The sequence below is a fragment of the Alosa alosa genome, chromosome 3 (genome assembly GCF_017589495.1).
Source record: "Alosa alosa isolate M-15738 ecotype Scorff River chromosome 3, AALO_Geno_1.1, whole genome shotgun sequence".
Classification (NCBI taxonomy): Eukaryota; Metazoa; Chordata; class Actinopteri; order Clupeiformes; family Clupeidae; genus Alosa; species Alosa alosa.
Genome location: NC_063191.1, coordinates 25,472,437 through 25,499,400, shown reverse-complemented (window position 1 = coordinate 25,499,400; position 26,964 = coordinate 25,472,437). Strand labels below are relative to the sequence as shown.

General features: G+C 45.0%; 2 protein-coding genes across 2 annotated transcripts; both read right to left on the bottom strand.

Annotated features, from left to right (window-relative positions):
• Positions 1-1,804: 1,804 nt before the first annotated feature.
• Positions 1,805-16,290, bottom strand: sf3b1 (splicing factor 3b, subunit 1). The gene is given in 26 exon segments (XM_048238954.1): positions 1,805-2,399; positions 2,662-2,878; positions 3,270-3,542; positions 4,008-4,139; positions 4,386-4,506; positions 4,616-4,727; positions 4,864-5,046; positions 6,418-6,639; positions 6,819-6,944; positions 7,154-7,300; positions 7,411-7,556; positions 7,691-7,961; positions 8,111-8,197; positions 8,357-8,536; positions 8,635-8,661; positions 8,663-8,737; positions 9,002-9,199; positions 9,440-9,561; positions 9,668-9,880; positions 10,006-10,243; positions 10,528-10,719; positions 11,013-11,092; positions 13,918-14,032; positions 14,200-14,301; positions 14,494-14,666; positions 16,203-16,290. Coding segments are annotated over 26 exon segments (3,939 nt in total). The 5' UTR covers positions 16,231-16,290; the 3' UTR covers positions 1,805-2,240.
• A 1,809-nt stretch (positions 16,291-18,099) lies between these two features.
• On the bottom strand, positions 18,100-20,365 carry LOC125292430. The gene has a single exon (XM_048239707.1). The coding sequence runs from the start codon at positions 19,849-19,851 to the stop codon at positions 18,499-18,501; it is 1,353 nt and encodes a 450-aa protein (XP_048095664.1). The 5' UTR covers positions 19,852-20,365; the 3' UTR covers positions 18,100-18,498.
• Positions 20,366-26,964: the final 6,599 nt, after the last annotated feature.

The following is a 26,964-nucleotide window of genomic DNA, read 5'->3' as shown; positions in this document are numbered from 1 at the left end:
CACATGACAAGAAAAGCTTAAGAAAATGCATTCCAGAGGTGTTTCTCATACAGAAAACAGGAAGGAATGGTGCTCCTTGCCAAATGTTTGGCTATGCTGGTGGTTGCCTCTATCAAAAACAAAGTGAACCATTGTATATATCTTGTAACCAGGCAGGCTTGCATGTAACTAATGTGTAATACACATGTGTGACTCTAAATAGGTTAGGTTTAACTCATCTCTCTGATTTATTTCATGCAGGTCTACATATTGAAAAATAGCCTATAGTTTAAGGCCACAGTCTCAGCAGTGTTAAACCAAAATTATCATTAGACTGATACATATACAAACTAACGGATAATGACGATAATACTACTGATACACACAGCAATCCAACACACAACACAACACACCCCTTACAACAAAATATCTGCAGTTATGTGACAAAAAACCTGCAATTTGTATTAAGTACATAGCAGTTTCACCATGTAGTTGTCGCCATGCAATGTCCAAAATACTGCATTACTACATGTGCAAAGAATTTATCAAAAACTGCTGTTTTGACTCTCTTGACACGTTGCAGTTTTTTTTGTTTTGTAAGGGACAACAGTCCACAAATCCTCAGTATGTATGTGTGGTCGACAACGATGCTGCTGGTAAAAGTAATTTTTTTCTGATAAATTGGCATATGCTTTGCATAGCCTACCATGGTACTATGGCTTGTGGATTGGTTTAAGTATCGCTCAGTCACCAACCTTGTTCTGCTTCAAGTCCAAATCCAAAACTTATAGGCAGCTTATTACATTTTCTATGGGTCTGAGGCAGGGTTTGCCAGGCACGTGAAAGCTTCAGAAAAGCTCACCTAACCAGTGACCACACATCTTACACTTAATGGACAGAGCCGTGTTTAATGTAGTGTGCCAGCTTCCTTCCACCCTAGCGCTAGTCTAGCGGGCCTCTGAGCTAACACTGCCCCTGGCTCCAGTCAAAACACATTCCATCCCTGTAACCGTGGTGAGAGGCACATGCTCCCAGTGGCAAACCCCCACCCCCAACCATCCGAATACAAATACATACTCATTTCTACTTTCTGTTGCCCCCCTTCCTTTTTGTCAGTATGTTCCTCCTGATGTTAAATACTGTAGGATTGGCCACTGTGTGGGAAATGCCCTACCTATAGCTTTAGAGATTTAACACCTCTCCTGTGTAAATCTGAAAAATGTGGGAAATGGGGAAACCTCAGTTGCTCATATTTTCCCTTTACAGTTGACTTAAAATACATATGGGTACCAATTGATTGTATATACAGAAATAACAGGTGGTGTTCTGTTCACCTTGCATTGATGGTGTATGGATCTAGCCCAATGCAATGATCTACACTGCAATACCTCGGTTTATTTGTGTAAATCTATTAAAAATAATTCAAATAAGATATCCAGGGATATCCATGTGATGCATCTAAAACTGAAGACCATTCACATTCAATAAAATTGTCTGTATTTAATAGGTAACCGCACATGAGACATTGAATCTCTACCCAATTTGAATGGAACTGCCCTACTGGTGGAAAGCCAAACCTCAGAAGTCAGTCATGCCAAACTAGAACAACTGGATATAGCAATTCAAACACTGACAACGTAGAAATAATGCTTGGAATAATAACCCTGAAACTACCTCAAAATAAACACCTACTGGGTGCACCCAAATCAATGAAGGTTACATTGTTACACACAGGATATGAACAGCTCAGATCATTTCACCCGCTACAAGCGAACTTGTTTTGCAGCCATCGATCAGGTTACAACCAGACAGACACCCCACCGGCTTTGAGAGTTTTATACACAAATGTTTATTCGCTCAAATTAAACAGCATTTCAATAAGAACAGATGGGTGATTGATGAAGATTGAGGGGCATTTCCTAAGGGTCATAATACACAGAAACCATGACATAAGTAATAGAATGCTTACCAGGCCTTGCTGCCAGCTTTTTTTTGTTTTACTTCTTGCAATGTTGCTACTTGCCTTCTACTGCAAATCCTCATTGAAAACATTTTTCCAAACACAAAACATCTACAAGCTCGTTATTAAAAATCAATCTACTGCTACAGTGGCCGTAGCTTGTTGGTCGCACACAAAACAGAGAACTATAATAGCAATAATAATAATAATAAAAAAAATGAAGCAGGTCCTTGAAACCAGGAAGGATGGACAAAAAGGACAGGAAAGAGAGAGAACGAGTGCACATTCAGGTTTGGTATGATCACAGGAAATACTCCAACTCAAATCGAACAAAAGGGTTTTTCTCGTCGTTGTAGACCAGTGGGTAGTGGGCGATGAGAGCGTCTTGGGAACCGATGTAGATGGAATTGTAGATCTTCCAGTACACGTCTCGCACCTTTCGGGCCGGGTGGAACAGACCCTGTTGAGACAAACTTGAAATTAGCACTGAAACAAAACCCCACTATACCAAGGGTCCCCCATAACCATCCCAACCCAGCAGATCAGATCAGGGTTATCACTCTTAAGACTCATACTTGATTTAGTTTAAGACTAACTATTCCAAGTGAGCCGACCAAAAGATCTAAAGCAGCTGACGGCATAGGGAGGATTGACTGGTGTCAATTGAGGATTTGTGTGTGTGTGTGTGTGTGTGTGTGTGTGTGTGTGTGGTGACGTCTTACCTGTAGGCAGTACTGAAGCATGCGGCAGGGTCCGATGGCTACTCGCAGGCCCTCCAGTGCGCCCATCACTGCCTGGATGACGTGAGGCGACGTCTCAAACACGTTGGGCCACACGTAGTTGAGCAGGTGGTTGAGCGAGTCCTCACAGCCGAAGCCGTACACGCCCAGGGACATGTGCTGCACCACAGCACTTGCCGTTTGCCTGTGGACCAGGTCTCTGCACAGGGGACACAAGAGAGCGGTCAGTGGAGGAAGAAAGGATTGCCCACCGTACAAGGGCAAAATTTAACACGTGCCGTCATCATTTACACTACAGTGTACATTTTAAACATCATTCATGCACAAAGTCACTTAATTAACGTAGTCACTTAACTCACTGATTTTGTGATACATCATATAATCACACGATACATCAATCGGGGAGGCATTTCCCGATAAGATAAGTAATGTTTCTTACAAGTGCTAACAAGTTGCTGTCTTCAAAAGTGAACATTCATGCTCAAATGTTAACACTTTTATCATAGTTACATTTTCTGATTTTTATTTACTCTTCCGTGAGTGGTTATTCTGTAAACCCATACGTTACAATCAGAGGCGGGTCTCCTCACCTGTCCATCAGCGCGTCTTCAAGGAGAGGCGTGACGGCGTAGATGTAGTCCTTGCCCATCTCGCCGATGTACTCAAAGAGGAAGGAGAGCGACTTGAGCACGCCGTTCTGCACGTTGAGCTCTGGCACCCGGTACTCGTTCATCAGCGCCGGGAGCACGGTGAAGGGGGAACACGTCTCGGCCACGATGGCGATGGCAACCGTCGTGCACACGCGGTTCTGACGCTCCTGCACCTTCAGGTTGTTAAGCAGTGTGGCCAATACGTCATGAGGACTAAGGAAGGGAAAGAGAGCATGCAACATTTTTATTAGTTGATCATATGGCTGTGGTAAGTGACCAATAAAACTCCACTTGCCCCTTCAACTCTGATGGATTCAATAGTGTCCATCTTATTACTATTACATAAAGACTGACATAGACGACTGAAGCTATGATCTTTATCCATTTTATTACGATCACATAAAGACTGACATAGTCAGGGCTTAAAGCAAAGAAAATTCTAAGCCTGACGTTCTCAAACATTTTTGAAGAGGTCATAGTCCTGTAGGCATATTGACTATTTTCAAATCTTCACATTCAGGCACAGTGCCTGAACACTTTAAGCCCTGCATATTGACGACTGAAGCCATGATCTTTATCCATCTACCTAGTGTTGGTTGCTATGGTGTCTATCCAGTACCCTTGTATGTCAAGGTCTAGGACTAGGACTAGATTTGCCAAAACGAAACCCAAACTTACCCGATAGCTTTGGCAATGTAGCCGAAGGTGTTGACAGCAGCTCTGCGGATGGCCTTCTTATGGGCTTTCAGGAGCTCCAGCAGCTCGAAGCAGATGCGCATCCACTCGCGGGCAGAGACATATTCAGCTCCCCTGTAACATGAGACCAGCACTTAAGCCTTGGAATTCACTATGGAAAATCTGCCATATTTCACTGGATAAACACAGTGGGTAGACACTTGTGCTCGTGATTCACGGCAAGCTGTAATACACAGATAGCTATGGATACATTAGGCATTTCCTATGAGAATTAATGAGGTTGTTTTTAAACCATAATTTTCAGTAACCCTTCATAAAAAGGGAGAGTTGCGATTGCTCATAGGGCTGGACGGCACTGACCTGTCAGCAATTCTGCCCACCAGGTCAATACAGTTCTCCTGCACCTTCTCATGTCTGTTCTTCAGAATTGGAGTCAAACGCGGAAGCAAATCTTTGATGGGTGGCGTCATTTTATGCATACCTGCAGAGTTAAAGTAAAATCAAATTAATATGTGGCTTAACTGCCGTCACCTCATTACCATACACTAACAAGCCAAAGAAGAATTTGGATGTTTGGGGGAATTACTGACCGATGACGTTAACAATGGCCTTCAGTGCTCCAAGGATGCTGCCCAGGACCTCTGGGTACTCCTCTCCCAGGTACTCATACAGCACCACACCCAAATGACCCATCAGCTTCTCCTACAATGGGAAACAAGGTTACAAATATTAGACAGGAAAGGCTGCACAAGTGTGCCACTAATGCATGTGTCTAAAGGTGTGCATCTTTTAATGTCCTTTTCCCAGTGTGTGCGCATGTGCGTCCCCTTCCACTCACCTCCTGACATGTCTTCATCACCACGGCGGTACGCGAGATGAGGTCGGCGGCCTGCTGACGGACTTTGGCAGACTTGTTGTTGAGACGCCAGAGGACGGTACCGCAGATCTGAGGCAGGTAGGGCTTCACACGCTTGCCTAGAGCGTTGACCACAGTACCAAAACCATTCAGCATTACAGAGTCCTGGAGAAGACAAACACAAGTTACTGATGTGAGAACGAAATGGCATCAGCTTCAAATTCCTCAATTCACCTCACCATTTTTGAATCGGTCTCATACTAAAAGAGCTATATCTAAAAGCCAAAACTTCTAGGTCAACATGTACCTTTAATATAACTAATGCCCTCCTTACACCGAGAGACCTGGAAATGATTTTTGAAAGACCACAGACTAGTCCAGGGGGTCAAAAGCGTGCAGATTAGCTTCGGCATGTTAGCATATGCCAAGTATGGCGCCGTATGGAGTATTTGGAACCAGCTCCGTGCACGAAAGTCTGTGTTGGGCACAAGGTCTCATGCGCGTACATGTTGGTGTGCGGGTACCTATCCGGCGGCTACAGCCAAACGGGCGACTCCACGCGCGTTGCCAAGCAACTTTTTCTTCTTCTTGTTACATGGCAAGCAAGGTATGTGCATTACCGACACCCTCTGAACTGGAGGACGACTCTTTTTACAGAATATCCAATAAAAATCGACATTGGTACATGCGTCATTTTCAGCTTTGGAACTTGGCGCATGGTCAGAGCTGACTGGCGCTGGATCCGAGCCCCAATGTTCAATATGGCGTTGACTATGAATTGGCTTTACTAGCCTAGCCTCCGCCATTCATTTGTATGGAGGGCGGGACTCAATCACACTCTCCAGTTACATATAGTCTGACTCCATGGAGGTATTATGATTATGCAACATCTCGGGATCTTGCAGGATCTCTGATTACAAGAGTGCAACTAGATTCCTTTAAATTATTTCCCATCGTGCACTATAACAGGAACTCAAACGATAGCCTGCTCATATCAAAGTCATATTTTCGTGTTTCAGCAGCACTGTTTCATGCGTGACATCCCTAACTATATATACAGTTGTTCCGTCACATGGAATAGCCGACTAATAATTTATAAGAAACAAAATAACAAATCATCATGTAGTCTACAGCTGTCGCCTACTTTGCCTCTTCGGTGTTGGGAGAGAGGTCACTATTGTTTTTTTATATTGTTCATGTCAACATTTGATTTGGACTACAAGACTCGCAATATCAAACATATTTGATATTGTCATAACGCCAAAACTAGAAAAAGACTGACTTAAAACCGCTAAGGTTGGCACCTTACACTAAACGATCTAGTTGCAGGAAGCGCACCGCAACTCCCGTACAACTTCCATGATTTCTGTCCGACTTTGGAAATGTAATCACCGATTGTGTAATTGCACGTAAATCGTACAATGTTAGGCCGGCATTAGTAACATCAAACAGTTTGCATGTCGGAGGACATCCCCACAAGCCATATCCTTCTACCCACTATTTAAATCCCTTCAGCCCATGCGAGTGGCTCCTCACCTCCGTGGTCTGCTCCTGGAAGGCGTACAGGATGCCGTCAATCAGCTGCTCCTCCAGCTTGTGGTCGATGTCGGCGGCGCCCAGGTTGCCCATGATCTTCTCGATGGTCTCCATCACCATCTTTCTGTACTGCTCAGCCTCGTCCTTCAGGTCGTCCACGATGCGAGAGATGATTTCTGCCGCTCCCACCTTATTGGCCAGCTCCACTGTGGTGTCTACCAGCTGTGGAATGAGACAGGATTTTTAGTGATATATAGCGTTACACTTTAAGTAGGGGTGCACTATAACACAAGATGGTATCTAAACAAACTGATACATGTCATGTCAGATACATGTATACCATATCTAAAAAGCTTTAACTATTTTTAATAAATTAATTAATCTGGGTTCGTAGGCTCTACCTGTCTGTAATTGCGTCTGTCCAGGGCCATTCTGTGCTGCCAGAAGTGCTTGAAGAACGGGGGAAGGATCTCTGTCTTAATGTAGTTGGCCTCAACACCATCTGTGCCACAGCACTGCTTCACCACCTATGAAACACACAAGAACAGAAACGTATTAAGGTCATGTACATTTTCAACTGTACCGTGCAAGGTTTAGATGACAATAACTTGTGGGGCATATCAACTTTTATATCATCCAAGCCTGTGCACAGAATTGAACATGGCTGTACATATGCTACAGCGACTGTGCTACACTAGTGGAGTGCACTGATCACATGTGGCACAGCGAGGCTCACCTTGAGCACAATCTTCTTCATTTCCTCATCGGGAGACTGGAACTCTCGGATAAGGATAAGCATCACTTCCCTGGTGTAGTAGTTGGCGTACTCTGCGTCCATGAGCGGGATCAGATAACCGATGGCCTTCAGGAAGGCAGCCAGACCCTGGGAGAAAAGACCAACAAACCTTTAGCCCTCCTGACTCAAATGAAGACAGTGCCGCTTTAAACAAATAAAATAAAAGCCTCATAATGCTGAAAGGGATCCAGACTCACCTTTCCTCTGTGTTGCCTGATACCCTTCCACAGGGGCTTCAGCACGGAGTCGAAGGACTCGATACCGTATGGGGTGGCAGCTTCGGCCAGAGCAGCAATAGCCAGGGCACTAATGGTGCGCACCTTCTGCTGCTCGTCCACCAGACCTGAACACACAACAAGGAAGGCCGCTTAGATGCACATTTCTGATGTACGACTTACAGAGCGTGCAGCATTGAATATACAGAATTATCAAAGCAAACAATGGGATGAAGGACAGAAAAGCTAGAACTAGACTGACCATGTTCAATGATCTCCACCAAGCTGCGCAAGTGGGGCAGGATGGCACAGCCCATGAGGATGGCGATCTGCTGGACGATCTTGATACCAGTGTGGCGAGCCTGCCAGGACTTCTTGCTCTTGCACACGGCCTTGAGGAAGGGCAGCAGGGAGGGGATGCCCAGGGCGGACGCCACCACGGCAAAGGCACGGGCTGTGGTGTTTCTCACATACTCGTCCATGTTGTCAATGTCGGGCCTCATGGTGGAGATCATGGTGGCCAAACCAGCGGCCTGGGGAAAACCACCAAACATGCATCTTTTAAACAGGCCGAGGCAAGAACTCATAAAATGCTTAGGTCAATTTCACAGGGCATCACTTCAGATGCAAGTTAATTAATCTATGATGAAATGTGTCGACATAGGAACTAGCAGGGTCTTACCTTGGCTAAATTAGAGATAATCTCTCTGCCTTCCACTCTGGCGTAGTAATCTTCATCAATCAGCAGGGGCTCGATAACCACCAGGATCTGTTCAACAGAGGGGACCACATTTAGTATTTCTCATGGTCACCAACTCCTCAATAAGCAACAAGGGCAGAAGGTGTGAACATTAAAATGATATTGAATTATCCCAAACCTTGAGGTCTAGTGAAGGGGGAAAAACAATGCATCCACCGTTCAACTCACCTTGTGTACATATGGTCTGACCAAGTCATCCAGCTTGTACAGGATTCGATCAATGACTTTCACCAGCAGATGGCGCTCTTGGTCCTCCAGTGTGGGAGACATGAGCAGGGGCAGGATCTGGTTGAAGAGGGGTCCAGCGCCAAACTCCCGCGCCTTATCTGTGATCTGTCTCAGAGCAGCCTGGGAGGACACACAAGAGTGAAATCAATTTAAGTACAGCTTAATGGATTATACTGCACAAAAATGAGGAATGAGCGGCTGTTAGAATTGGGGCTCACTTTTCTCATGGGTGGGGTGCCATTTTTTGATCTTCAGCAGCAGCTTCATGATCTTGCGCTCCTTCTGTTCCTCAGGGCTCAGAGTGGACTCATCCACCTCCACCTGAAATCATACAACACGCTTCAGGTTAGACACAACATCGTAACACCACAACCTCGTTGGCCCATCACAGATCATAGAAGGTTAATTACATTAAGAGACTTGTCGTGACTATAGGCAAAATAACTGATGCAACATCTTGCTTCACCCAAAGTTAAACTAATTTCACCTTTTGAGGCAAAAATGTAAAAAAAAATAAAAGTCATGTCTGAATGAGGATGTATTTAAAAAAAAATAAAATAAAAAAATTAAAAAAAAAAAACGCACCAAGAGCTTGTCGAAGTACTGGATGTCGTCTGGCTTGAGGAAGGGCAAGTTGCCGGAGGGCTGGTCATTGACCTGCTTCATGGAGCGGTCCTCCTGCTGCATGTGGAAACCAGTCATGCCCCCAATGGGAGTGGGCGTGGCCGAGAGCTTGCGGGCCGGGGTGCGGATGGGAACATAGCCTGCGGGTGGTGGCAGAACCTGGAGAGATTTAAGACATGGAGTAAGACACTCAAAAAAAAAGACAGACAACAAACCCATAATACATGGTTCTATAAACAAAACAAATGGAGACCATTTCAAGCTGATGTCACTATGGGACCGTAAATAGGATGCTTCTTAATTTAATGCGGGCACGTGCTTGGCATGACGTGTTCTCATGACCGATTGTGTCCTTTTCACATCGCCGTTAGCAATTGGCCTAACGTGGACATTAAGTACCTTGTATCCCTCTGGAAACATGGCGTCCAGCTCCTCGTCAGTGAGTGGGCGGTTCCTCTCGTCGATCTCCCTCTCCCAGCGCCAGGCCTGCAGCTGCTCTGGGGTCATGCTCATCAAGTGACCTGGAAACACAGCCAACCACTGCTGTTCAACAAACACGTCTCAACTAACCACAACTCTGAGGAATATTGTGTTATTTGTGCATACTGGTTCACTGTTAACACTTACCTGGGGTGGGGGTGGCCATGTTCATGGCTGGCGTGCCGATGGGAGTTTTTCCGGGTGTGAGCAGAGGGGTGGAGGAGCCAATCTGGCTGGCGGGCGTCTCGTCCCAGCGGGACTTCCTCTTGCTGGCACCGGGGGTGGGCGTCTCACCTACAGACTCTTCGCCTCTGTCTGTGCGCGGTGTCTCGGCCCAACCACTGCCATGGCCAGGGGTCTCTGGGGAAAGGGCATTTGGAGAGGCGACGTCAGTCTCGAGACACGGCTTCGTTTGCCCAACTCCCCCACTTGTGTACTTAAGCAAGAACATCGACAGCATGACTGATGCAGAGCACGTCTCTTACCTCTCTCCGTCTTTGGCGTCTCGTCCCAGCGGTTTTTGCGCACGCTGGGCGTGGAGCTGCCGTGACCGGGGGTGGCGTCTCGCCCGGGCGTGGCAGCGCCGGCGGGGGTGTGGCTGGGGGTGGGTTCCCACATGCGGGAGCTGGGGGTGGCACCGGGTGTCTCACTACCCTTGGGGCGACCTGGGGTCTCGTCCCAGCGGCTGTTGGACGGAGTGTGTCCAGGTGTGTGTCCCGGTGTCTGGAAAACCAAAAACCAGATACATAAGCAACAGTAAGAACAAATAATAATAATAATAATAATAATAATAATAATAAATCTTACGGATACTGAAGTTGACTAATATTTAGTAGACACTTTTATCCAAAGTGACACAGACTAATAACTGCAGGGATCGAACCCGGGTCAACCGAATGAGAGTCAGTGACGTTACCACTAGTCCAACACGCCCGCATATCATACCAAAACCATAACTAGTCAAAACAGCATGTCCTTTCAATTGGATTTGTAAGCCTGGAGGTTACCTCAGAGCCAGCGTCAGCCTGGTCCCAGCTGGACAATTTCTTGGGGGTGGAGTTGCTGGGCGTGCCTGGGTCAGCGGTCTGATCCCAGCGGCGCTTGCGCTTAGCGGCAGGGGCTTGCGAGGCACCAGAGCCATTCACCACTTTCAGGTCTCCGGACTTGGCCTTCTCTACCAGCTGCTGCCTGATCTCTTTCTGTGGAGAGGGACCAACATGGGGTATATTAGCAGAAAACATCAACACTGACTATAACACACAAAGCACCCCAGAGCAACACGGGGTTGTGCCTTGCTCAAGGACACGACTGTGGCAGCCAGGTATTGAACCCTCAACTTTCTCTGGCTACTCCCTGCTAGCTCAGTTCCTAGCCACTATGCTACCACTGCCCCAATCATCATGTTAACAGTAATCGGCAGCAATTGAATTTAAGTTACCTGTACTGTATTCAAAAGAATGGGTGAGAATAATAGTGATAGACGGTACCGCACCTCTTCCTTGCTCAGGTGCTGCTCCCTCATGACGTCCATGTAGGTCCTAGCCTGCTGCTTTGGGTCTGGCGTTTTCCCCCCTATTCGAAAGAGCACCAACATACATACCAGACGGTTAAACAGACGTGAGCTGCAACGGCTGCGCCCACACACTCACACATAAGCAAAACAAGACAGGCACCTAACCCTTCACTTTACAGTCAGTCTGACTTTACTTAACTCTCCTCTGGTGTTCATTACAGCTCGGTCACAAAGGAAACAAACAGCCCTACATACAGCTACACACAGTCATGGCTCTGATACATTAACAGGCAGGTACATTGATTGACTCGTTTTGCTTTGTTTGTCTTTTAAGGAGTTAAGGAGAGGATATAGCCATCATTGATGCAGGGGGTCCTGGGCTGTGCTCTCCAGAATACGTACACTTTCTGTGCCAAGGGTCCATCTGCAGTCAGACTTCAACCGGCAGAAAAGAAGCCTAGAAAATTTCTCTTTACCATTAGTAACACTTTGGAAAAGGGTTGGAACTCACACACAAAAGCATACCACCTGTGATGTGCACGTCACTCAGAAAAAAAAGAAAGAAAAAAAAAAAAAACTCTTTTCACTAACACCTCAATGAGAGAGAAAAAACTGAATTGGATTTTTTCCCCAAAGAATTACTAAATGAAGACAAAGTAAATTACAGAGCAATTTGACTTTTCAATTCTATTTGAATTTGGGATGGGTGACTTCCTCTTCTTTGGGACACTTATGGATTTTATTTTCTTTGCTGGAGTAATAAGGGGATTCTTCATCTTGTAGCTCTGATGTTAACGTGCAATTGTATTTCTAGTCATCTTTCAAACACAGAGCATTACTCTGGCAGTGGCCTCATCGTTACAGGCCAAAGATCGGCCTCCATGGGCCCTAACATAACTACCAAAACAAAAACCTCTCTTCTGTACTTTGTTCACCATAACCTACACAGGATGAGTTGCTGCACCCTTAAGAGAGTGCAGACAGGACTGGCAAAGCAGTACTGCTGTAGGAGAGAAATTAAGGACAGTTAGTATGGGCCGGTTGAATTGTAGTACACAGATTTTAAATATATATATTTCCATTTTACAGTAGATGTAAAATGGAAGTATATTTACATCAACAATTTTGCATACAGCAGATGGTGTGTCTATCTCCAGCTAACTACATGCAGGCTGACAGTCCCCTATGTTAAGTTTTGCAGAGGTGCTAAGGTTAGCCTATCATTGGCTGTTACTGATGGGTGCATGTGAATGACCCCTTTTGAACTAGTTAGGCTTTGTGACAGGCAGTGGGGAACTCTGGGGAAAACGCAAACGTCTTGAGTGCATGGAACTGTATGGAAAGTAAAGCCAGAACAAATAGTCAGTAGAAAACCAAAGGCCACTGCTAGGTAGTCATCAGCAGCCATACATTCCCGTTTCTGGCCAAGTCTGGGAAAGAAAAGCAAAACTCACTTCCAGGGGCAGAAGGCCAACAGGAAGTTTTGAGAGTACCAAGAATTGTAGGCAAGCAAGAGATTTTTAAGGGTCACCACAGCCATTCAGTTGCTCTTAGCTGGGAGAAGTTATGCGGTATTCTCATTTTCTCAAGAGTGCTATTCCCATGTGCCCCACATATTGCCAACTGGACCATCAACGGTGGCCCACAGTGGACATTTGATGACACTGATATGCAGAGCTATTATATAACAGCAAGACAGATCGATATATTTGACATCCCGTAGCTATTGCACCACAGGTGGTCATGACATGACTATTGCCACTAAAATGTCAACCCACTAGTGTCTCAACTGTATAACTATACAAAAAGCCACATGAGGGCTGAAGACTTCACTTAAGAGGGGCATTATGTTGAACACTGAGTGAAGAGGCTGATAAGCTGGGTAGGATCAGCACACTATAAAGTGCCATATTCTTTAAGAGGTTTCTCAAGTTAGAAATGAACTTTGATAAAGATAATGGAACAGTACTTCTCTAGTGTAGTAAAAAAAGCCATTACAAAAGGACTTGTGCTAACTATTACTATGCTAAACCACTAAAATACCACAGATTTTACGAGTCTGCAGCAAATCGGAAGGTTTGTGAGCGGTCCAGTCGGATTAACAGCATGATTATACATATAAGCCTATATGAAGATTTTCAGAGGTCTTCTAAAAATAAACTATGAGCACATCTTTGTTCCATCGGCTCAGAAACCAGACCTAGGCTTATACGTGTAGCTGACTTCAGCAGGTGACGGAGGGGGTGCTTTCATTGACGTCCAAGGCAGAGTGCCAAAGGGACTAAGTGGTCAAGAACTGCAACATGTCTTCATGTTTCTTTATTGCACAGCCTTGTATTAGATCAGAGTTTAAATGCCCTGCTTTAGCTTCTGAACCACACATCATGAAAAAAAAAAACTCCACATTTCCACCCAGATCCATTAACCCTTCGAGACACACATGTACACACCTACCTGCAACCCACGTCTGGTTGGGCTCACTTTAAAAAGTCGGCACCCAACTTCCACTCCCCAAAAAACACGCCGCACCTCTCTCCATCTTAACAATTGTAAAGGCACCCTTTACATTTCTGTTTTGTCCGTCAAGGAAACCTTGATAACAATTTTGGAGATTTTGAATTCAAAGAGCTGTGGAGGGAGAGTACACCCATCTGACCCTTGGCAAAATGAAATAGAGAGATACGAAGGGAAAGCCTGTCTGGGGAGCAAGCGAATAGGTGGTGCTCGAAGGGTTAAGCACCAGAAGAAAAGGCTGGTTTGGACCACAGGTGATTCTGGTAACTGACTGGGAGGGTGGGGTAGGGAAGCATAGGAACAAGTAGTGCATATCAGGATGGAAAGAGGACAAACAATATGGCGGGAGGAGAAGTGGCATGACATTTACCATCTGCAAACGGGTCGAGTCGCTCTGGAGAGATGATCATCTGACGCCTGCGAGCTTTGTACTCGTCCTCACGGTCCACGATCTTCTGTGGCCGGTGCTCTGCAAACGGATCGTACTGAAAGAACCAAGAAGACAAGAGGTTGATTTAGTCAAGTTCACAACAAATTAATTAATTCACAAATTAACGGCACAATATGAGAGTTAATTCATGGGTCAACAATGTCATTCTGTGCAGGAAAGGACTACTTTGAACAGAGTAGAAAATAATAGCATTTTGCTCACCTGCTCATCGGACTGTGGTATTGAATTGAGTATTGCCACCGGAGCATGGTATCCTGGTTTCTTTTGACCCAGTAAACTGGTCGAAGAGTCCTCCTCGTCGTCCTACAAAAAAGGAGATAAACTGTCTGGTTAAGCCTGGCAGTGCCTGGCTATCCCAGCATGTACACACATCCACAGCCAAAAAAACATGGACATCAGAGCCATCAGGTCCCCCTCAACACCAGAGCAGTGGAAGGGGACCAGTCCAGCAGGTTTTTGTTTAAAATAAATAAATACATAAAATGATGGACTTACATCCTCCTGTTCATTGGCAGCAATGGAGGTGACATATCCTGCAAAGCGGCTGTCACTGCCTCCATAGATTTCCTGGTCGTAGTATCCAGTGGAATCAAGCCCAACACCCTCTTCTCCTTGCTCCACCAGAGCGGCTTTCATCCCCTGGATCTCCAGGATCTGCGCCTCTATGTCTGCAAATGACAGAGGGAAAGACTAATGTAACCAGTTTTAACAGACGGTATAGCCTAAACATTTAGAGAGGATTTTCCCAAACACTACATCAACTAACAATCAGATAAACTCATATTCAAAATAGTTTACATAACCATTTGAATGACATATCCAACCAGATTAAAAGTGTGGTCAAATTATTCATTGTGTCTTGCACCAGAAAAATCAACCAGGGATCTAAAGCCCAACACTGTCAACGCACTTGGACGTGTGCAATAATATATTTTAACTTAAAGTAAAAAAAAAAAATCGCCCTCTAGTTATCATTTATACAACCACCAACAATACATCATAATAAAATGTAGAATTTTCTAACTTCCCTCAAACGTGTTAGTTTTCAGGAGTCAACAACAATGACTGAAATCTTACCCTGTTCATCGATGCTTTTTTGATGCTGAAATGTAATTATGTAGCCTAAACATTAATATAATTACTGACCCGAGTACCTTTCCATGTACAACAGTGAGGTGTTGATAACGGGGCCTCCTTACAACACATTACAGTACGTCAACGTTACGTAGACTGTGGGGAGTCTCGTGAAACAACATTTTAGAAAACCTAGAGAATTACATTTTAGAAAACCTTGCACGTTAACGTTAGTGCATCAACATAAAATTTGACCGACTTCAGTGATCATAACGCAACGCTTCCGTGACCGATGTGATACAGCGAACCGTGCCAACACGGTCATTCTTCCGTAGGTTACATCAATGTGGCTGGTTTGACTAAAAGCCTCTCGTAACGTTACACTGACCGATCATATCTCAATTCACTAAGCAACCAATGTAGATAAGTATGTATATGGTAAAACTAAGATTTAATTTGATTTAACGTTAAATTAATTGAGTAGCTAGTTACGCAGACCACTCGCCGCCAGTTTAACTAACGGTGATATTAGCCAGGGGTGGGCCCACACGTTTCAGTTGAAGACTCTGCTAGCGCTAACGTTAACGTTAGATACAAGGAATGGTACTTTTGTTTAGAACATAACACCACACCACCAAATGTGTGTGTAACTTCGTTCACGGCATTGCATGCAATTTAAGTTGAGCATTTGTCAACATTTGAGTTTGCACACCAACTTCCATGCGCCATTTTGGAGTTAACGTTACAGGCCATACACAAACAGATTCATTTAGCAAACACCAGGTTGGCACAAGGAACATTATATTTATGGTAAAGCTGCCCGTTTCAAACTAGAGAATAACCGATGAATATAATCCAAGTAGCTAACTTCAAGTAAATGCAATTTTGAGTGCGCAATATCTAGGCTAACTATCTACCTCGCTAGCTGAACACCACGCTAGCTATCGCTACGTTGTCTTGACGCCATTATGTATTCACCGTAATCTGCCCACTGTAAATGGCATACTAAAAACATTAGGCAGCATCACAAATTCATTATATTGTGTCAAATTGCAACGAAGGCTTTAACACGCACAATATATAAATCCCACTTCTATTGATTCACCTTACACTTTAAATTGTATTATTACCTTCGTGTGTTTTGGCGATCTTCGCCATTTTCGTGGTGCGTATCTACAAATCCCGGAAGGCCTGATTAAAATATATCCACCTCTTGTGAAGGATTCTGGGAAGTCCATGTCATAATAAAAGTCTGAGCTTTAAAAAAAAAAAAAAAAAAAAAGGTAGCCTTTACATGATAGAAGTATAGAAAAGTAAAAAGTTGTGATTGTGGGATTCTTCAAGGAAGTTTTTATTTGCAGATGATTCTGCACACAAAGATAAAACCATAGCCTAAACGCAGAACTACTGAATGTCGAATGAATGTAGGTGGATGTCTGATAATAGGGAATCACTCCATTTAGGGAAAACAGAATCCTGTTCAAGTCAAAGATAACATTGAACAAATCCTTTGGTTTTAAGGTTTATTTGCACACTGTAGGCTACTCACTGCTAAGGACTCAGTTAGTTACCTTGACTGTGTGTTGAACAGCCATGTCAGGAGAGGGACAGGCTCAGGCTCAAAAGATGAACTTGCTTGCCAAGATGAATCAAGAGCACATCTTTGACCAGGTAATAAGGGTTATACACAAGGTAATAAAGGTTACACTGAATTTCCCCATGAACTCATCTGGATTCTTCTCATTCTTTCACACAAACTTATGTCACAGACAAATTGGAGGTGCAAACAATATCAGAGTTTTGGTTGATTTGACCATCAGTTAACTTTGAAACAGGCACTATACGTTTGATAGACAATAGAAATACATTATAGGAGTGATTAACGTAAAAAAAAAAAAATCTAGACTGGAGTAACTCAACATTTGACACCTCCCATATGTTTAGTGTTCTAAAGACGTCAAATAGCCCATTACAGTTACTATACCAATTTGATAGCCAAAGAGCCAGATGTGAACACGCATGGATGGCTATAAAATTGTGTTTTCATTATACAAGGACAAAATACTTTTTAAACCCTTGAGGCAGCTCCTTACTATGTGATCTCAATGGCGATACAGCGTTTGTTTGCACCTCCAACAGCATGGTGTACCTGGTTACTCCCAAAAACGCCCTCAAACGCCTACAAATGCCCGTATGTTTGTGTGAAAGAATTCTCTTCTCTCAGCCATCAGTTAATCCATCTGTTGATACAGTGCCTTCATTTCTGACATTACCAATACACATCTATAATCTAAGTAAATGTTATATGCCTAAGTGAACATTATGACTTTGGCCTATACATTGTTTTATTTCTTCAAAATGTTGTCAGACCAGAGGCATAGGCTACTAGCTTAAACTGACTTCTGGGGGATTGTTTTGACAATCATGTTAGCTGTCATTTACTTCCTGTAGGTTACTATTTAATAAGACATGGCCAAAGAGAAGGAAATTATATGTGGATCATGGTCATAAGATTTGTCAAGTCTCTATTTTTTTTCTCCATGCACACAAGGCTCTACTATCTTAACAAATACATTATAAAGAGGTGATTCAAAACATATTAGGATCCATTTCTGTCAATTGTGGCATTGGAGAGAGGTCCATTCTGTTCCCAAATTAAAACACCATCAAACTTGTGTTTTTGAGAACTCCATCTATGCAGGGGTTAAAGTGTGTGTGTGTGTGGGGGGTGTATGTTCTTTCATACCTGTAATGGCCTCACTAATTTTAGCTCATTAGTTATCCAGCTAGTTAAACATTAGGCTATAGGATACAAAGAACGTCGATGCAGCTCGATCCTTTGTTCAGTTTCTCCCATTCCTTTATTAATTTTGTAAAACTGTAACACAGAAATACATTTCTTTCAGCTCATTTATGCCTTTTTAGGAATATACATTTATGAATATAAATCACATAGAATATGACTGACTGCAACCGTAAATAACACACTTCATCGCTACCACGCTTTCAACCACGCTTAGCCGCCATTACGATATAAGAAACCATATCAATGAACTAAAATGGCTTATATTGCATGTCACACAGTTACCTAACACACATGTAGCAAACGAAATAATACTTACAGGCATTGCCCTCATAGGGAACCAAATTATAATTAAAGCGACTTATTGCTGTAAACTGGTAGCTGAATATTCACGAGACACTAAATCATCCGTGCAACTCGTACTTCTTTTCCGTGCGTGAGAGAACAGGAAGTAGGCGGAACACATTTCTGCATACCGGGAAAATGACCATTTCGCCCAGTAGATGGCACACAACAATTGCTGAGAAACATAGAAAACAGTAAGCTTGACGTTTATGTCTGCTAAGATCATGACACTCCCTGCCTGGTATCTTAAGGATACCATATCTGCTAACTTACATTACCTAAACACCTTCACCATTTTGCTTGGAAGAAATCAGTACCACAAGTTCAGTAATGGGCCTGGTGTACACTTTAGGAATTCCCTGCTTAATCGCTCTGACTTCCACAGCTCTTACAAACCCGTCCCTACTGAGAAGTGCTTTAGTGACCATTGCCATTGGCCAGTGATTTCTTTTCACTGCATTGTCTCTCATCAGGACGATGTCTCCTTCGTTTAAGTAGGGCCTTTTGTCCTGCCACTTGGTTCTGCTTTGCAGAGTGTTCAGGTACTCTCGCTGCCATTTGTGCCAGAAGGTTTCTGCCAGATGTTGGACTTGCTTCCACTGCTGACGGAGGATTTCTGCTTTGCCGAAGTCTGATGGAGGTGACGACGGTGTTCCAGTCTTCTGCGTCAACAGCATTGATGGAGTAAGGATGAGCGGGCTTTCTGGGTCGGTGGAAACTGGCAGAAGAGGCCTTGCATTGATGATAGCGCAAATCTCTGCCATTAGTGTGACGAGGACTTCGTGAGTCAGAGAGGAAAAGCGCTGCTGCAGAAGCATGGAGTCTAGGATGCGGCGTGCTACACCAATAAGACGTTCCCATGCACCCCCCATATGGGAAGCATGTGGGGGGTTGAAAATCCATGTGCACTGTTGGTCTTGCAGGTATCGCTGAATGCTTGTATCTTCAAGATCCAGTTCTTTTGAAGCACCGGTGAAGTTTGTGCCTCTATCAGACCTAATTTGCTTTGCTGTCCCTCTGATAGAGAAAAATCTCCTAAGAGCATTGATGAAACTGGACGCACTCAAAGTCTCTATCACTTCTATGTGTACTGCTCGTACACATAGACATGTAAACAGCACAGCCCACCTTTTGTTGCTTGCCTGGCCGCCTCTGGTCCGACGGTAGGTTACCTCCCAAGGCCCAAACACGTCCAGGCCAATGTAAGTGAAAGGAGGTGCTACTTGTAGCCTGTCTGCGGGTAGATCTGCCATCATCTGATCTTCTATTTTGCCTCGCAATCTTCTGCAAGTGACACACTTGAATAGTGTGCCCCTTATGCACCTTTTCCCTCCTACTAGCCACATTCCAGCATCCCTAATGGCCCCCTCTGTGAAATGTCTGCCTTGGTGTTTTACCTTTTCGTGATGGTGACGCACAATGAGTGTTGTTAGGTGATGCTGACCTGGGATGATGAGAGGATTTGTTCTGTTGATCTCCAGGCAGGAATGAGATATGCGCCCACCAACTCGGAGCAGTCCTTCTTCATCAATTGCTGGATGAAGCTTTCTGATGCCGCTTTGTTTGAGTATGTTTGTCTGTTTGTGAATGTTGTTGAATTCGTTGGGATAACTTTCTTTTTGCATGTTCATGATCAAAAGTTTTCTTGCCTTTTCCAGATTGTCTGCTTTGACTGCCTCTTTACAGATGTGCCACCCTCTGCAGCTGTTGTCTTGGTTGGTCTGAGCAAAGCACTGAGCAACGTGCAACTGCTCTTACGACGGTGGTCCACTTTGAAAAACGCTCAAAACGCTCGATCCCTAGATGGCACTTGGTGGTTTGGGTGACCAGTGCTGACACTTGAGGCCGTATTTCTGGATCTGCTAGGGGGTCTAAGATGCTGTATGATTGTTGCTGATCAGATGGGCGCTTACCAGACAGAAAGCTGGGTCCAGTCAGCCAGGTGGTGTCTTTCAATAAGGCAGCAGGCACTGATCGTGAGCCGTGATCCGCTGGGTTGAGCTCTGAGGGGACGTATCTCCACTGATGAGGTGAAGTTGCTTGTCTGATACGTTGGACTCTATTGCTTACATACACATAGAATCTTCTCTGCTCAACAACCTGAACCGCTTCTTTGCTCGTTTTGAAGCACAAAACAGCACCTGCCCACAGAAGACACATCCCCCTCTACATGAGCAGCCCCTGTGCCTCTCTGCCGACAGCGTGAAGAGGACACTTGCTGCTATCAACACCCGTAAGGCAACAGGTCCAGACAACATCCCAGGTCGTGCGCTGAAGGACTGCGCAGGGGAGCTTAAGGATGTCTTCACAGACATCTTTAACACTTCCCTGAAGCAAGCCATCGTCCCATCATGTTTCAAAGCTGCCACCATCATACCTGTGCCGAAGAAAACTGCTCCATCCTGCTTCAATGACTACCGCCCTGTGGCACTGACACCCATCATCATGAAGTGCTTCGAGCGGCTTGTCATGTCACATATCAAAGCCATTCGCCCCCCCCCACCCTGGACCCCTTCCAGTTTGCATACCGAGCCAAGCGGTCTACAGAGGATGCAATCTGCTCTGCCCTCCACCCAGCCCTCACCCACCTGGAAAAAAGAGACTCATATGTGAGATTGCTGTTTATAGACTTCAGTTCTGCATTCAACACCATAATACCACAACAACTCATCTGCAAACTTGACAAACTGGGACTCAGTACCTACCTCTGCAACTGGCTACTGGACTTCCTCTGTCAGAGGCCCCAAGTAGTAATGTGTTGGCAACAATACCTCAAGCAGCATCACACTGAGCACAGGGGGCCCAAAGGCTGCGTGCTCAGTCCGCTGCTCTTCACCCTGCTGACGCATGACTGCACTGCAACCTACAGCAACAATCACATAGTGAAATTTGCTGACGACACAACTCTGGTGGGTCTCATCACTAAGGGCGACGAGACTCAATACAGGTTGGAGGTCGACCATCTGACCACGTGGTGCAGGGACAACAACCTCCTGCTGAACGTCCAGCAAGACCAAAGAGATTGTTGTTGACTTCCGAGAGGTCACACCCAACACCTGCCACTGACCATCGACGGTGCTGTGGTGGAGAGAGCGAGCAGCACCAAATTCCTGGGGTGCACATCAGTGAAGACCTCTCTGGACCACCAACACTGCATCACTGGCGAAGAGAGCTCAGCCGCCTGTACTTCCTCGCGGAAACTCAGGCGAGCAAGTGCTCCACCAGCCATCATGACCACATTCTACCGAGGCACCATTGAGAGCATCCTCTCCAGCTGTATCGCTGTGTGGGGCGGAAGCTGCACTGAATACAACAGGAAAGCCCTGCAGCGCATAGTGAACACAGCTGGAAGGATTATTGGTGCTTCACTCCCCCCCTGAAGGACATTTACACCACCCACCTCACCCATAGAAGGCTGACCAAAAATTGTGAGTGATGCAAGTCACCCCGCCACAATCTGTTTGATCTACTGCCCTCTGGGAAGAGGTACAGAAGCCTGCGCCCCCAAGCACTACCAGACTCACCAACAGCTTCATACACCAAGCTGTAAGGATGCTGAACTCTCCCCTCCTCTCCCCCTCCACCCTCAGCTACATAACATCCTGGACATTGGACCCAAAATGGCCGCCTGCACTACCCACTTGCACACTTGTACACTTTACAACTTGGTGTTGTTGTCCTGAAAACACAACACTTCTGCTGCTCTTACATAACTTGCACCACTATGCCACTTTCTTTCTTACTTAGGTCAAACAGAACTACCCAAGCCTTTTATTGGCCTGACTTTGCACTAGTATTTTATTGACTGTCTATGCACAATTTCAACCAAATTTTGCTGCTCTTATTTTTTCATTATTATATGTGCCCTCTTATTTACTTATATACTTACTTTTTTGTTTACTTGAATGTTATGTTTGTCTGTGGACCTAAATTGGCAAAATATGTCTTGTCTTCACCGTGGGATAGTGAGAAACGTAATTTCGATCTCTTTGTATGTCTGGAACATGTGAAGAAATTGACAATAAAGCTGACTTTGACTTCTCTGCTCATTATGGATATAGCCTAACACAACTTTGCTGTCTGAAAAGAAAGTGACAGAGTTCATGTGTAGGTCTATACTACTCATAGCAAACTCTGCTATTTCCACAGCGAGGACTGCTGCACAGAGCTCGAGTCTGGGGATTGTAGTCTCTTTTACAGGGGCCAGCTTTGCTTTGCCGAGGACGAATCCAACTTCAGAGTGGCCATCTGCGTCGGTCACTTTCAGGTAGGCTACTGCCGCGATAGCCTTCGTAGAAGCATCTGCAAACACACACAGCTCTCTAAAGCTGGCCCCAGATGGGGAGAGAGATGTGTAGCAGCGGGGAATTTGTAGGTCTTGGAGGCATTGGAGCGAACTTTTCCACTTTGTCCACTCTGCTTTGTGATTTTCAGGGAGCGGTGAGTCCCAGTCTCCATTTTCCATGGACAGCACTCTAAGGAGTGACCTGCCTTGTATTGTGACGGGTGAAAGAAATCCAAGAGGATCGAAGATGCTGTTTATGGTGGAGAGTACGCCTCTGCGTGTAAAAGGCTTGTCGTCTTTCTGCACATGAAAGGTGAATGTGTCGGTGAGTATATTCCAGCTGACGCCCAGACTGCGCTGCATGGGAGCATCACCTGCAGAAAAATCCAAGTCTTTGAGGCTACTCGCACGGTCTTCAGGGGAGAATGCGTTCATCACAGCTGCACTGTTTGTCGTGATCTTGTGCAGTCTGAGACAGTAGCGGGAGAGCATTTCTTGTGCTCGCTTGATGACACTGACAGCTTCAGACTCAGTTGCAAAGGATTTCAGTGCATCATCAACATAGAAGTCTCTTTCGATGAATGCCGTCACATCAGCACCAAATTCTGCTTCTCCTTCTCTTGCAGCTCGTCTGAGGCAGTATATTGCCACAGCAGGGGAAGGTGTGTTCCCAAACACATGGACGCGCATTCTGTAGTCCACAATGTCACTCTTCCAATCGTTGTTGCGAAACCACAGAAATCTCAAGTAGTCTCTATCTTCCTCTTTGACGACAAAGCAGTAGTACATTTGCTGGATGTCTGCAGTTACAGCAACTTTCTCTTTTCTGAACCTTATCAGAACGCCTAGCAGGTTGTTGTTTAGATCTGGCCCTTTGAGGAGGACGTTGTTGAGCGAAGTCCCATCATACTGTGCACTTGAAACGAACACTATGCGGATCTGCTCTGGCTTTTTGGGATGGTAGATGCCAAAGGATGGCAAATACCAACATTCTTTTCCTTCTTGAAGGGCTGGGGCAAGTTCAGCATGTTTGTTGTCTATCATTTTTTGCATGAACTGTGTGTAATGTTCTTTCATTTCAGGTTTCTTTCCTAAAGTGTGACACACTGACCTGAGTCTTTTCAGCGCGTAGTCTCTGTTGTTTGGCAGACGTCTCCTAGGAGACCGAAAGGGAATGGGTGCTACCCAGCTTTTTGTGTCGTCTTGAAAAACTTCATTGTCCATTATTTGTATGAACTTGGTCTTCGATGGATGGAGCAGGCTGATGATCTTGGTCGGTGCAGGTGAAGACTGAGGCGCTCGAGTTGTCGCTGTAGAGAGGAGCTGTATGATCGGCAGAGTGCTGAGGTGGAGGAAACTGTAGCAAGGAATTCCCTTGTGTGGGATCTTTCACATGCATGTGGCTGTAGCAGGGTGTGAGGTAGCTAGGGCGACCATTTTCTAAAACACATGTTTTATGGACGGTGACGGATGAAGGCCTATGTGCTGTGCCAAGGCACACGTCTCCGATCACCACCCAGCCTAGATCTAATTTCTGAGCGAATGGGGCGTTATTGGGTCCATTTATCTGCTGTCGGATTTTGTGTATTCTTAGAATGTCTCTGCCTAGCAACAGAAGTATTTCTGCATTGGGATCTAAGGGGGGAATCTCACTTGCTATGCTTTTCAGGTGTGGGTGATGGAGAGCAGCATTAGGGGTTGGAATTTCCGATCTGTTGTTGGGGAGTTCGTTGCATTCAATGAGAACAGGAAGAGGGATGCATGTCTTCTCATCTAATGATTCAATCATGTAGCCACATGCCCTCCTTCCGGATGTTTCTACACTGCCGGCACACGTCTTTAATGTGTAAGGAGATGGGGAGCTTTTGTCATGGAACATTTCAAAAAAGTCTGTTCTGGCAAGAGACTTGTTGCTTTGTTCATCAATGATCGCATACACTTTTGTAGCTGTCTCTCTGCGACCTTGGGGATACACGCTGACTAGACAGATTTTTGAGCAAGCTCTTGCACTCACCCCTTCACCGCATACGTCAGTGCACTTGGATGTTACAGCTTCTGGAGGCTGTACTTTTTCTCTGCCCTCCCTGCCGTTGTCTGAGATGGGTGGGGATTGTTTGGCTTTCCATGGTGATGGACCAGGGTGAAGGGCTTCGACATGCTTGTCACTCTTGCACTCCGCACATGTTATGGCTGTGTTGCAGTTCTTGGCAACGTGAGCTGTTGATGCACAACATCGGAAGCAGATGGAGTTCTCTTTGATGTACTGTTTGCGGTCTGTTAGTAGTTTGTCTCTAAAATTCAATCTTGCAAATAGCGCCCCTTCTATAGCTTCAGGTGTGCCATAGCACTCTTCAAGGCGCTGCCAGATGGTCTTGAGCCCACCCTCGGGATCTCTTATGTAGGCTGCTTTTAACCTGCGTGCTTGCTCTGACGACTCTTTGCCAAGCCATTTTATCAGGAGGTCAGTTTCCTCTGCTACCGTCACACCAATGTTGTCTATGGTGTTGCAGAACGAGGACTTCCATGCCCAGTAATTCTCTACTCTGTCGTCGAACTTCGTCAACCCGGTGGACACCAGCTGACTTCTTGCAATGAATTTAGCCAGATCTGCGGTTGCAGAACCATGATTGTTTTGATTAGGGGTGTGGTCAGAGGGAGGACTGAAAAGTGGATTTGGACTGGGGAGTGTATGGCCATTTGCTCCCTGCCATGCTTTATTGCTGATTGGGGACGGTTTGTGGTGCATTGTTGCTGGTGGCATTGGTTGCCTATGCCACCGTGGCTCTGGTGAAGGATTGCTAAATGGGCCTAGCAGGTCTGTTTCCCTTTCTAGCTTTGTCTGTTGTCTTGACAGAGAATCATGAGCTGTGAAGTATCTTTGATTTACCTCTGATTCTGGATCTCCGAAACTCTGATCTTCATTTAGTTCTGCTTGCAGAGCTGCTGCTTCTGCAATTGCAGCTTCCATTTCTTTATTGCATTGGAGAGCTTCTAATTCAGCTTCTAATTTTGCTTTCTGAAGTTTCATCTCTATTTCTCTTTGAGAATAGGCTGCTCTGGTTCTGGCTGCTTGTGCTTTGGCTTTTGCTGATGCTAACATGGCGCTCTTTCTTGAACTGCAGGTTGATGCACGAGCAGACGATGCACGGGAGGAGATGGATGCCATTGCTTGAGATCTGACCTCGAGTTCTTGCAATTCTGCTTCGGTGGAGTCGGCGGGTAGCTGAGCTTCTGTCTGAGATTCCATGTCGTATGGAGCAAGGGATCGGGGTGAACTACTTGCAGGTGGTTGTTTGCGAAGATTTAGTCGTCTTGACAGGCGAGGGTCTGCCTTTTTACTGTAATGGCCTCACTAATTTTAGCTCATTAGTTATCCAGCTAGTTAAACATTAGGCTATAGGATACAAAGAACGTCGATGCAGCTCGATCCTTTGTTCAGTTTCTCCCATTCCTTTATTAATTTTGTAAAACTGTAACACAGAAATACATTTCTTTCAGCTCATTTATGCCTTTTTAGGAATATACATTTATGAATATAAATCACATAGAATATGACTGACTGCAACCGTAGAATAACACACTTCATCGCTACCACGCTTTCAACCACGCTTAGCCGCCATTACGATATAAGAAACCATATCAATGAACTAAAATGGCTTATATTGCATGTCACACAGTTACCTAACACACATGTAGCAAAACGAAATAATACTTACAGGCATTGCCCTCATAGGGAACCAAATTATAATTAAAGCGACTTTATTGCTGTAAACTGGTAGCTGAATATTCACGAGACACTAAAACATCCGCGCAACTCGTTACTTTTTTTTCCGCGTATGAGAGAACAGGAAGTAGGCGAAACACATTTCTGCATACCGAAAATGACCATTTCGCCCAGTAGATGGCACTCTAACACAACAATTGCTGAGAAACATAGAAAACAGTAAGCTTGACGTTTATGTCTGCTAAGATCATGACAATACCAACGATATAGCACGATGATGTTGTTAAAATAAATGGTGAGTTAATTTTCCGCGTGTACAGAGGTGACCTAGCCTGGGTGCTCAGTCCCGCCAATTTGAACATGACAACATCAGGCTAGAGGTAACCAAGAAGCTAGCAATTATTGTCCAAAAAGTATTGCTACACCACAATACTCAATATGTTGTCCATACTAGTGTATGTATGCCTTACTAGTAAAATGAGTACACAGTGAAGACACAGTGTCACTTGTGTCATGGTTGGGGATTACATTTTGGTGTAATGCAGACAATGGATTTCAATATGTATGTGCCAGTTACAGCAGATTATTTCAGCCAATACAGCTGCAAAACAATACAGGTCCACAGCTAGTCGGTGTCATTTGTGTGCATAATAGGCCTATACTGGTAAGGGAAGAGCAGAGAAATGGAAGAGAAGTCATGAAGAAAAGGTACGTAGACCCATGCAAGTGTTCTCC

Coding starts and splice junctions, on each gene's coding strand:
- LOC125292430 (XM_048239707.1), bottom strand. CDS start 19,851: ATGAACATGCAAAAAGAAAGTTATCCCAACGAATTCAACAACATTCAC.